General features: G+C 48.8%; 1 protein-coding gene and 1 long non-coding RNA gene across 5 annotated transcripts in view; one reads left to right on the top strand and one right to left on the bottom strand.

Moving 5' to 3' along the window:
- MACROH2A1 (macroH2A.1 histone) overlaps positions 1-11445 on the bottom strand; it is an 80045-nt gene that overhangs the window by 9748 nt on the left and 58852 nt on the right. For 2 of the 4 annotated variants that reach the window (XM_086703642.1, XM_086703650.1), the window contains exons 6-7: positions 6056-6146; positions 1122-1211 (exon numbers count right to left, since the gene is read on the bottom strand). In XM_086703642.1, the coding sequence (XP_086559768.1) occupies positions 1122-1211; positions 6056-6146 (181 nt within the window). Of the gene's footprint in view, positions 1-1121; positions 1212-6055; positions 6147-7911; positions 8012-11445 lie in introns of all 4 variants that reach the window. The other 2 variants (XM_086703631.1, XM_086703635.1) reach the window with 1 other exon arrangement.
- LOC147584457 (uncharacterized) lies at positions 1808-11268 on the top strand. The gene is made up of 2 exons (XR_015250080.1): positions 1808-6687; positions 10272-11268. It is a non-coding gene; the product is annotated as an uncharacterized LOC147584457 (long non-coding RNA).

Genomic DNA, 11445 nt, shown 5'->3' with positions numbered 1-11445 from the left:
CTCATCACACCTCCATCTGAGGGCCACCCATGGGAAGCACCTCCAGGGTGGCACAGAGAGGTTCTGGGAAGGGACTGAAGAAAGGTCAGGAGCCCCTGGCTGGGTAGTTAATACTACATCAGTTCTCCCTTGTTCAATATGGGACTTTGGTGGCAATACCTGTAAGGACTTGGAAATGTACCCTATCTGATACCACACTCATTGCAAGCAAAAGAAAATGGGCAAGGCAGAGGTCCAAGGCAAAGCGAACGCTACCCTCTTATCCACACCCGGCTCCGTGCCTAGCCCAGGATGACTGGTGAAAGAGGGTCACTGGTGTACCCTCTGAAAGAGGGCTTGTGTAGAAGTCACACAGTAACTGTTGACACCTGTATTCAATTAAGAGTCATTTTTAAAGCAGCAGTAGGATTTGCAAGACAGCTTGGACACTGGGGACCATCCAGTATGAAGAGGAACCAGAGCCCAAAGGAAGGGAATGGCTTGTCCTCACATCACTGGTGGAGTGAACCGGGCCTCACCCCACTGTTTGGACCCCTAGGTCCTCAGGAGGCCCTCTGTCCTTCACCTCCTACGGGCCACCTCCAATTCCAAAATCCAGGCCAGTAGCAGGAAGAAGGCTCTGCCACTAGCTCTTAGCAATCATTCTCCACACATCCGGTTCCAAGTTATTTTCTTACCCTTGGTATCAGGAAAGGTGTGACTGGCAAATGAAAAATGTCTATTTCTATTTTGCCCATTAAACACACAGATGGCTGAATGAAAATGATTAATTTGCACTTCTCGCCAGCACTTTTGCAGATGGCTCAGTATCACTGCCTACAATTCTCAGCTCTCAGCTTTGCCAAACTCGAATGCTGTAATTCCTTAAAATCAGAGTCTAGACACCAAACATTTAAAAGCTATTTTGAGCAATAAAGAAAAAAACTGGAAAGGTAGTTTTCACAACCCTTACACTCCCCCCGACAATTTGCATGTGTTTTAAGTCCAAATTTGTAAGGCTAACCGGCTCGGAGACAGGTTTGCGTGGACACGCACTCCTGAGTTCCAAGATGCCTCATAATCAGGCTTTCCTAATGCTGCACGGGCCACGCCCAAATAAGCAAGGCGCTGCCCCAGCTCACCTCCAGCTACTTCCAAGGGCCCGTTCTTTTTTCGGAGTTCCAGAACAGCTTCCACAAACTCCTTGCCACCTTTCTTCTCCAGCGTGTTTCCTAGACAAGGACAGGGTGAGGTCAGACTGTCATTCTTGCATCTCAGGGCACACACGGACACTTAGCATGTCAGGTGATTACATACTTCAAATGATCTGACCAGCTAAATTTCCATACAGCTGCAAAACAGGAAACTAAGACTTGGTTAAGTCATGAAAGTGAAATTTAGAAAAGATTCACCACTCGGCCAATTACCACTGAGCTGGCTTTGCTGTCCGACATTTGGGGGTGACTCAGGGTAATCCTGGATATGCCAGAGATACGAGGGACATGGGACACGCCTGTTACCTGCAAGCGTGCCTGTCCTGCATTTCTCGCCATGAGAAATCAGATGGTGTTGGCTTCTGAGGCTCATGCCCCCCGCCCCTAGATTTTCTTCTCTCTGAGGAGAACCCCCAAATATGAAGGCTTTAGGGGAAGCATACCAAGTTCCCATCAGGGAGCCAGCTCTCCCCTTGGCAGTGTGCCCAGAAGAAAGCATTCAGATTTGGTCACCTCTGGACCACCGTTATGACCATACTTCTTTCCTATTTTGCAGCTCTGGTGTCAAAGGTGAATACAAAAAAAAAAAAAAAAAAAAAAGGAAAGGAAAGAAAAAAGATAAAAAAAAAAAAAAGAAAAAAATGGCCTCAGACAGTATTTCCTTCATCACACTAATGACTCAGAATCACTTTAGGTAAAGGAAGGCAACATCAGAAGCAGAGCTTAAAGGGGAGCTTGTACTACATGAAAGTTTGTAAAAGATGACGACTGTTCACCAGATTTTCAAGGTTAAACCCAGCGGAGGTAGGCAGCACCTTTTCTGGAATTCGGGTTCTTGCTAAGTACCCAATTCCTGCCAGGCAAACCGGGTTCCCACACAAGGTTACCAACACCTGTGAGGCCTGTTGGTTAAATGCCTCGTGTGGCACAACAGGCGGCACTGAAAACGTGTGACAACATCGTCCTTTAAAGTTTGGCCAGAATGGGGTCTCTCTTCCTTAAGCTCTGATTCATCAGTTTTGCACATTTTAAAGTACTTTTCCTCACAAGAGGATAAAATACTCCCCTTAAGATTCACCATTTGTCTTGGAAAATTCGGAGATGCACTCGGCACACTGTAGTAGGTGTCAGTCAGGGCGCATCAGAGTGCACCAGCCCAAATTCTCTTTGGATTCACCCTGTCGGGACTAGGTCTTTTTCTCTTAGAAAAACCTGCCTCACTGGCGTGCTTGTTCTGCAGGAGTGAACTAACCCCAAGAAGTATCTGGAAGGAAGAGCACATCGTCTGGGCACTGTCACAAAAGAGACGGCACCGGGGCTGATGGCAGGCACTGGCCCGCACGCCGGCCCACTGCAGGAAGTCTGGGGTTGTGTGCATGAACGTGACCGGCAGGCCGGCACCCCCAGGGAGCTCTAGGATGGCGAAGAGCAGGCCCTGCTTTTAAAGAGCAATTAGCACGGGATGCTTGGGGTAGGATCCAGCATCCCTTATTAGCCCAGACTGCCCTCACGCCTCCGCCTGTCTTGGAAAGCAGTCACAGACACTTAAAATAGCAGAGGTGTCAGGAGGGAAAACACATCCACTCCAGAGACTGCTAACTGCTGTGACAGCTGCTGTCTGTTTCTGACAAAGACCAGCGTCACAAACGGTGGCCGGACAGGCATGAGGGAGCAGGGTCAGGCCTCACAGCCACCTCCACCCGGCAGGAAGGGGAGACTCTGAAGATACACCCCAGAGGAGTGAGGCCCAATTACGGGTTCACTCAAAATATCATGCAGCCGAGAAAAACGCCTCTGATTTCTGAATCTGCTGGGTCCCAAACACTGCTGCCCGCCACACCTGGTCGGGCCTTCCCTCCTGACCCATTCTCAAGTTTGCAGGAGGGAAACAAATATGCTCTAGTTGCAACTATTTTAGGTGTGCATCCTCTACCCCTACATGCTCTTCGGGGAGAACTGAGAAATTTGGGAGGCAAAATAAGATCAGCACTGGAGGAATACTACCAGCTCCTCTCTAAAGCAAAAACGATTAAGAAAATGGGCTTATTTGGAATTAAAGGTGTTTGATCTTAGGAAGAGTGTTTACTTTAAAATTTTTTTACTTATAATTAAATCTCGCTTTAATTAGAAGTGAAATTTGCAAGTTAAAATACACTCAATGCATTTCCCAAACTTAAAAATTGAACCCTAGGTTGCAGGCAATCACCCGGTCAGGACTGGACTCCTACACACACATATGTACGCACATGTTCATGTAGACACACGTGTACTTTGTAACAAGAAACAGGCCCATTTCGACTGTATTGTCAACACTAGTAATGTAAGACTCTTGTTTTTTAGGCTTCACTTCAGGGTTAATCATAAAGCAATTGGCTTCTTTGCCCCCAAGCATAAACACGTGTTACTCCCATGAGAACAAGAACATTATTTCATGCTTAGAAAGCAGGCATAAGTATTGGTGTTCAAAACAGCCTAAGCGAAAATTTAGGCTTGGGCATATGTCAGGCTAAGCCTGTGGTCTATTTCACTGTTAGAAAGAACTGTGATGGGTAAGAGTTAATCACGGGGCTAAGCATTCCTGCACTGGCATTCCTTCTTCCAGCAGTCTTGGGTCTCAGGAATTCACACCCAATGGGAGAAATAGAGTGATCGTGTCCTAGCGTCCTCTTTTCCCCTCTCACACATCAAAGTGGGAGCTGGAACCAATTGAGGCCATGCATGAATCTGGTTTGTCATTGTTTTGGCATTGTAAAAGATAGGTGGGTTCAGTACTAGTCTGGACTGGTTCACTGAGAAAAGGCACTGAGGTGGGCTTTGGAAGACCTGGGTTCTGGCACAGTCATTTAGGGCTCCGGCCGGCCAGTGAAGCCATCCGAACCTGTGGAGGTTCTTTTCCAGCCATGACAGTGTCCGTGAGTGATGGGCCCCCTGACCTCGGGCAAGCTCATGGACCCAGGGTACTTAGAAGTCACTGAGGCTCAGCATGCCTCCCCTGTGCACCTCAGTGGGGGCAGGGCAAGCACATCACAGGGGAAAGGATTAGCACCAGTTCTGATCACGGTTTAGGAAGGACTAGGTTCTTTCCCTGCTATCCCCCGGCTGGTTCCTAACTCCATCTCAAAGCCTCCAGCTCTATGTCCCAGCACAACTAATCCTGCTGAACGCACCCCTTCCACAGCCACAGCAAAGAAAGTCAGCTTTCTCTCCTCCTCAGGCCTGGGGGAGACCCCTTTGCGCCCGAAGGGTGCTAATTTCCATTGTACCCAAAGTCCTGGATGGCAGGATGAACCCAGGCCTCAGTCACTCCTGGTGGAAAGATAAGCCCTTAGCTGTTCTGTTTATTTCCCTCCCATCAAGTGTTCATTTGGTCAAGAAATAAAGAGAAAGAATATCTTTCTCTTAAGCTGTCTGACTTAGGAGCTCTTAAACTCCTCCAAAATCTTGTGAAAGTGGAGTTTATTTTAATTGCCTACAGCCTGATTTCATTTTGGCCTGGACGACTTGGCGAATCCCAACTTCCCGTCCAGTGTGTCTTTTCCATCCACGTCCGAGATCCAAAATGCCCAGGAGAGCAATCAGCCCAAATCCCAGTGGCTAGGGCCGGCTGTGAACAGCGGGCTTTGCTCGTGACGCTAAACAGAGCTGGACAGCCTCGCATTGCTAAGCTGTTGGACTTCCACTGTCTGGGACGCTCATGAAAATCCCCATAGCCTCAGCCTTCAACATGACTTCACTTCTGCCCGTAGCAAGGGCACCACTTTAGAAAGTGGTGTTCAAATATACACCTAGGGCACCACTCTCAGGACTAGCACATCGATGGTAAAAATCATTAGATACACGTGAGAGTAAGGCTATACGGTAAGCACCAATCAGGAGGCAGACACAAAACAAGGTGCTTTGCTTAAGTTATCCCCTCTCTATTATCACTCTTGCGATAGGACAGAGAAACCGAGGCACTGGGGAGTTAAGTAACTGGCCCAGCTCTCATGACCTACAGATAGCAAGGTTGGGATTTGCACTCCTTCTACCTAGCTCCAAAGCGGTGCCTTTTTGCCATCCATCCGGATGCCCCCTCATCACGTAAGCAGCACAGCATACTCTTAGAGCAGGGCACTACCTGACTTTCATGCAGCAGGCCAGCGGCCCCAGGGCTTGGCACCCAGCCTTCCCTCTCTCTCCCTCACCCCACCCTCAGATGTTGAGCGCCAGAAGCCAAATGACTATGGGTGTCAGCTGCCAGGGAACAGGAAGGAGCTTGCTGGGTCTAGCAGAGTTTCTCAAGTGGTCTAGGCACCCCACATCAGAATGAGGTGACTTTCATGCAATAAAGGTCTGAGAACCTCAGTGTGGGAGAGTGTTCTCAAAATGCCCGAGTGCACCTGAGGCCTTGAGGCCATCTTCAGGAAAGCGTGCTTCCGATGCCAAAGTGGGGGGAGCGGTGCTGACACCTGTGCCTAGGTATTGCTATGTGTCTGGTCCACAGCGGTCACATCAGTGGTCTTGGAGGCCACTCGGCCGACCTGGCTGCATCCCCTTCACAGCTGAAATCACGGGTGAACCCAGTCTCCGACAAAGCTGTGCCTCGTGAAGCAAATGCAGAAATGATGCTGCCGAACCAGTTTCCAAACCAGAAGCGCGCCCATCTGTGAGCTGCATGACGCACCCTGGCTGCCAACTAGCTGTACCTCTCGTGTCTGCAGCCCGGGGATTGGAGACCTTAGCAAGGTCGACCTTGGGGAGGCCGGGGACAGCTGGAAGTGTGAAATGAATGCAGCCCTGCATAGCTGTCAAAGGATCAAGCTGTCTGCGGCGGCCGACTGACCATGCACACACACACTCGGCAGCACCCGGCTAGGCATTACCTACTTCACCACCGGTGTAGAAGTCAGTGTTTGTCGGGTGAACGACAGCATCACTGTCGATCGAGGCAATGTCAGCCTGTACAACTTGCAACTATAACAGGTAAACAAATGTATATCAACTGTGTTGGACCGAGACCCACGCACAGGCACATTTACTAATGCCCCAATGGCGGGGCTGGCCTACCTGGTCGATTCCAACATGTGAGCCCAAGGGGCAATCAGTCCACGAAGTGTGCGCACATGTGGATGGGGGTGAGGAGGAGGAGGAGGAAGAGGAGGAGGAGGAGGAGGAGGAGGAATATCAAATGTGACATGTTTAAATTAAACATTTGAATGACATGTCCAAAAAAAGAGAAACACACACATGAGATCATTTCCAAAGATTAAAAGAAATAACAAAACAACGAATGCCCCGTTTCACTTCGCAAAAGCCTATAAAACTGGCACCCCACTGAGAAGGCTACTAAAACATGGCATCTGTTTTAAAAAAAACGTGGACTATCAGGCCAACCACAACAACGAGTTTCTCCATTTTGTTGGCAGCCGTCAACGTTCAGAGCTGGAGTTTTGGTCTTACGACATTCAACGTTTGGTCTGCCTTCAAGGGACAGCTCTTGAAAACCAAGAAAACAGTATGTGTGCATAGAGAACTGCCTTTATTTTTTCCCGCTCAATGTGTATAAATGTGTTTCCAGGTCTAGCATTTACTCTAGTCACTCTTTATTTTCATGTATTTTACACATAAAACATACTTTGGATAGATAGGATCCCTGCTTTTTCTACCCTGTGGCCTTTTTTTTTTTTTTTTTTTTTAAGAAAATATCCATATGAAGAGAGTATGTGGTCAGAAAACAAGGCCGGGCAGGGCATTCTTGAGTCCCAGTTCCTATGTTTCCGGCCCACTGTTACACCCAATTGGTGTGGGTCGGGCCTGGGCTCTGGAATGAGCATCTGTGCCAGTAAACGAATCTGCCACCTTACAAAGGTAGCCAAAGGTCGGGGGTAAAGGTTTATAAAACAAACCTGGGTCGGCATCAGGCCTGAAGCTACCTTGGTGGGCCTCTGCTAGTCTGCTGCCCCTGTCAAGGCTCAAGGCTGAGAGGTCAGGAGCCTTCACTGAGCCCCTGAGCTGACAGTTCTCCGGGCAAAGATCAAGCCACAGAATGGGATACTGAGGGATCCCTCTCAGCTTGCCGCCAACCAGGGAGACACCGTGGCTCTGAGGCAGAGTTGTCCTCTGTAGGAGCTCACCCAGAAAGAGATGTTGCCCTTGTGTTTAATATCATCCCCTAATCAAATAATTCATGAAGCTGGCATGCAGTCATATACTGTTTTCAGTTCTAGAAAAAATTGAGGAAGTGACAGTAAGTGGTAAATTTAGGGGAAACCAATTTACTGGTGGATTAAAGACAACTTAATGATATACTGATGCAGTTTAATTTTCTCCCTTTTCAAGTGCTTTTAAGCTTTGTCATTTCTAATTAGGGCTTAAATGGAGAAACTATCATTTTGTAGTAACCTGAGATTTTTCAGTTCTAAAAAAAAACAAACACATTTTTAAAAAATCCCTCCCAAGTAACCAGCAGTCAGTATGATCATTATGGAAGAGAATTTAGATAGCAATACATTTACAATCAAGGGGAAAATAGCCAATTGCACTCAATGAAACATTATCAGATCATTTCCATTTGAAATGGCTTGGAGTGAGTAAACATTGAGGATTTCCTTCCAATGTTCAACTGGGATTTGGGAATTTGGCTTGACCATCTGAAGTTTGAGACGATGAAGAGCCTAAATTCTGGGTTCCATAACTTTTCATCTGACAGCTGGCGGTGCCAAACCCCATCCCCAATTACCTAGGTCATCTTTAAGGTCAATGTCAGCATTGGTAGGATTGATTATGGCCTCCACCTCAAAGCCGGCTAAATTACTGATTTCACTGTGAATAAGGTTCAGCTGAAAAGAAAAGCATGAGGTGGGAAATAACAGGACAGCCGGGAAGTCACAGAGAAGTGAGCCTTGGGATACAGATGAAGGGCAGTGCACACTCCAGGGGCACTGGGCGCACGGGGTGGGGGTGGGGAGGCGGGACAGGGAGTCGCTGGCTAAAATGAATCCAGTTCAAACAAGGCTCCAGGGCTGCTCGGGATGCTGAAAGGAAGCAAGCTAGGCTGAGGCTCCAGAACCTGCTGGGTGATGCTTGGGGCCAAAGGGAGGCATAAGCCATGTGGACTGGTGGATCCACTTCCCTTTGAAGGAACAAAGTACAGCAGCTATCAGGACCCAGCATCGGGGTACTCATTGCCGAGGTGGGAACGGTGTATGTGACCTCTTCTTTGAGCCCTGGGATGGTAGAGAAGTCCCAGCTGGTGTGGGAAAGCCCTAGTAGCTCTGCCATTCTCCTCTAACTGGCCACGGGTCTTTAAAGTTGTCCCCATCACCCTGACTACTGGCTGGCTGGCTCCCCTGCCCTGCTCGGAGGTAGCAAGGAGCAAGATGGTCTGTTGCTTAGAAACCTCTAATCCTGAAGTTCTGGTGGAAGCCAGGAAGAGAACCAGCAGTTCTCTGGCAAGACCGTGTGTCTCTTAAAATGTCTCACCTTGTGGAGGCCCACTGGGTCGAGGATTTTCCTCGAGTTTCATGAGCATGGAAACCAACTGGCTCTCTTTGAAGAGCCAATGAATGTCCTCCCTTCCCACAGGTATTCCATTGCTATAGCAAGCATCAGGATGAGAGAAGACCTGAGTTCTAGATTCGCCTATCAGAAGGACAAGTGGAATTAGCTGGCCCAGGACTACTGTCCTGGGTCCTACCCTTTCCCCTCCTGTTCTTAGCTCCAAGTGCCTGCAGCAAAGTGCTAGCTCACTCTCTAAGACGCTTATCCTTCAGTGACATGAATTCCTAACAACTGCAGCCAAGAGCAATGCCTAAGCAGCCCTCAGAGGAGCTGGTGCCTGGGACCCACTGTGATCCACGCTGGAAGAGATGTCCGCAGCCGCAGGGCCCAGCAGGACAGGAGCCTTTGTCCAGGCACGCACTTGGAGGACAGGGCCGTGTGCAGCCACTTGGCAGGGAGGCTCTTGGCAACTAAGCTCCAATGCACTGAATTTCTGAGGCCAAGTGTTTTGTTGAAAACAAAACCAAACAAAAAACCTGACACCCTATAAGCACCAGAAATATAAACCCGCATTTCTGATTCCCAGAAGTAGACAGGAGATTCTCAAAAAAGACCTGCTGAAACTAAGTCATTCTTTGTGAGAAAGCACTTCTGGAAAGAAATCTGGTCATACGACTGGGGAAAGGCTCAGCAGGGTCCCATTTCTAGTTAGGGCTGGAAGGTGGAAGAGGAACAAGTTTTCTGCACCGGGACTTCCTGGGATATGGTTCCCAGCACCGCAGGTGGTTCAGGGGCCACCAACATCCCCGAACCTGGAAGAAGCCCACTGGGGGGGGGGGGGAGGGGCGGTGACCTCACACAGCAGAGCACTCAGCACTGCAGGACAGAGGCATACAAGAGACCAGTACCAGGGCGAGGGTGCTAACTGCTGTGCTGAGGGAGAAGGGGTGTGCATGGGCAAGACTAGGGGGGCTCGAGGAAGGCAAGTGAGGAGTCGGGATTCAGGACAAGGGGAAGGGTTTGATTATCATATAAGTATTGCATCTCACTTCAAGCAAACAGTGTTTATAGCAACTCAAATTAAGTGAATCTTCCCTGCTCTTCCTCCTAAAACAAACACCCCAAGACCCTATACTGTAAAGTAGTAGCAGGTTGTTGAGGGAGGAAGGGAAAGGAGAAAACCGGGAAAGCAACACTTTACTCGGTGTGGTATAGATAAGTACACTTTTAGGATACCTAGGAGTTTCCTTTCTTGTTGTTTTAAAAAAAAAAGACATGCTCAGATCCCTAAAATTCACGCTATTTTTTTTTCCAATGGCGTAGATGCTTCTGAACTTATACTTGGAGATGCCTCATTGGAAAATCAGCTGTTTCCCATGGGCTTTGATTTGGCTAGCAGAGAAGACCCCAGAACATGGTCTCTGACTCTGCCTGGGGAGAAGCCCCCTTTTGCCTGTGGGATGGGCTCTCTGGACAAACTGTGTGTGGGGGGTGGGTTCCGGGGGCTTCATGGCAGTGCTGAAGCGAGGGAATGGTCGCAGACAGCGCAAATTCCTCGGAGAACTCCCTATTCACTCTCTGCACCTTCCTTTCTGACAGAGGCAGCCTGCTTTCTGAAGCACCGCACCGAGCCGCGGCCCCTGCAACACAGAATTCCCAGCCAACCAAGTACTCTCACTCTCCCTCACATCTGAGTCTTGCTTTTCCGACTATATTCTGCTGTGTACCAGGCTTAGTACAAGTCCTCAGGGTGAGGGGCTGAGCCGCAGAACCATTCTGCTATTAAATATATAGAGGTACTTTAAAAAACCACCTCTGGACTATATAGCATGTGTTTGGGGTGGGGGGAGCCTTGTGTGTGTCTGGGAGAGACATGGGTGCGAGGGGAGAGGCCACATGGCTAGAGGCACTTTGGAAAGACACCTGGGTAACCAGATTGGCTTGGGCGGGCAGGCCAGTAGACAGAAGCCAACAGTGAAATGATCAAGAACAAAGGCCAAAGCTCCCATGAACAGGAGGAGAAAGCCCATGAGCATGGGATACAAACAGGCCACGTGTGCAAATGTCTTGCAAGGATCCTGTTGTCCAGTGGGTACATACAAATAGGCCTGGTGGGGCCAGGAAAGATGGCCAATCCTGCCAAGTCCCAACCCCCTTCCCCCAGGAGCCACATGGCTCTATGAAGCACAGGGCAGAGCAGGGGGACCTGTGGGCTGGGAAATAAGATTTCTGGGTAACTGCGAAAATTCTCGTATTTAGTTTGATTCTCTGGGAGGCGGGACTAATGATTTCGAAATTTGAATAAGGTCTCTACTTCTTTGTCTTATCATTGGGAATGATGGGAAAATAAGTTTTGGGGGCACCTGGGTGGCTCAGTCAGAGCCTCAGACTTTGGCTCAGGTCATGATCTTGCAGTTCATGAGTTTGAGCCCCATGTTGAGCTCTGTGCTGACACCACAGAGTCTATAGCCTGCTTCAGATTCTGTGTCTCCTTCTTTCTCTGCCCCTTCCCTGCTCATGCTCTCTCTCTCAAAAATAAACATTAAAAAAATACATAAATAAAAGTCTTAAAAAAACAAAAAAAAAGGAAAAATAAGTTCTGAATGACAGCACGGGGAGTTTAAAACATCTGAAGATTGCTGGCCACCGTAGAGAGTGACAAAAGGGCACTGCCAGTTAGAGAGCAGAAGGGGGTCCTACTTGGCTGTGGAGGTGGAAGAAGGGGACCTAGCTAAGTGTCCCGTGAGACCCTTCCACCTCTGGGCCCTGACTA

This window comes from Puma concolor, chromosome A1 (assembly GCF_028749965.1).
Source record: "Puma concolor isolate L17-30 chromosome A1, mPumCon1.1.hap2, whole genome shotgun sequence".
NCBI classification, from domain to species: Eukaryota; Metazoa; Chordata; class Mammalia; order Carnivora; family Felidae; genus Puma; species Puma concolor.
The sequence above is the reverse complement of the archived record's forward strand: the minus strand, read 5'-3'. Positions and strand labels throughout refer to the sequence as shown.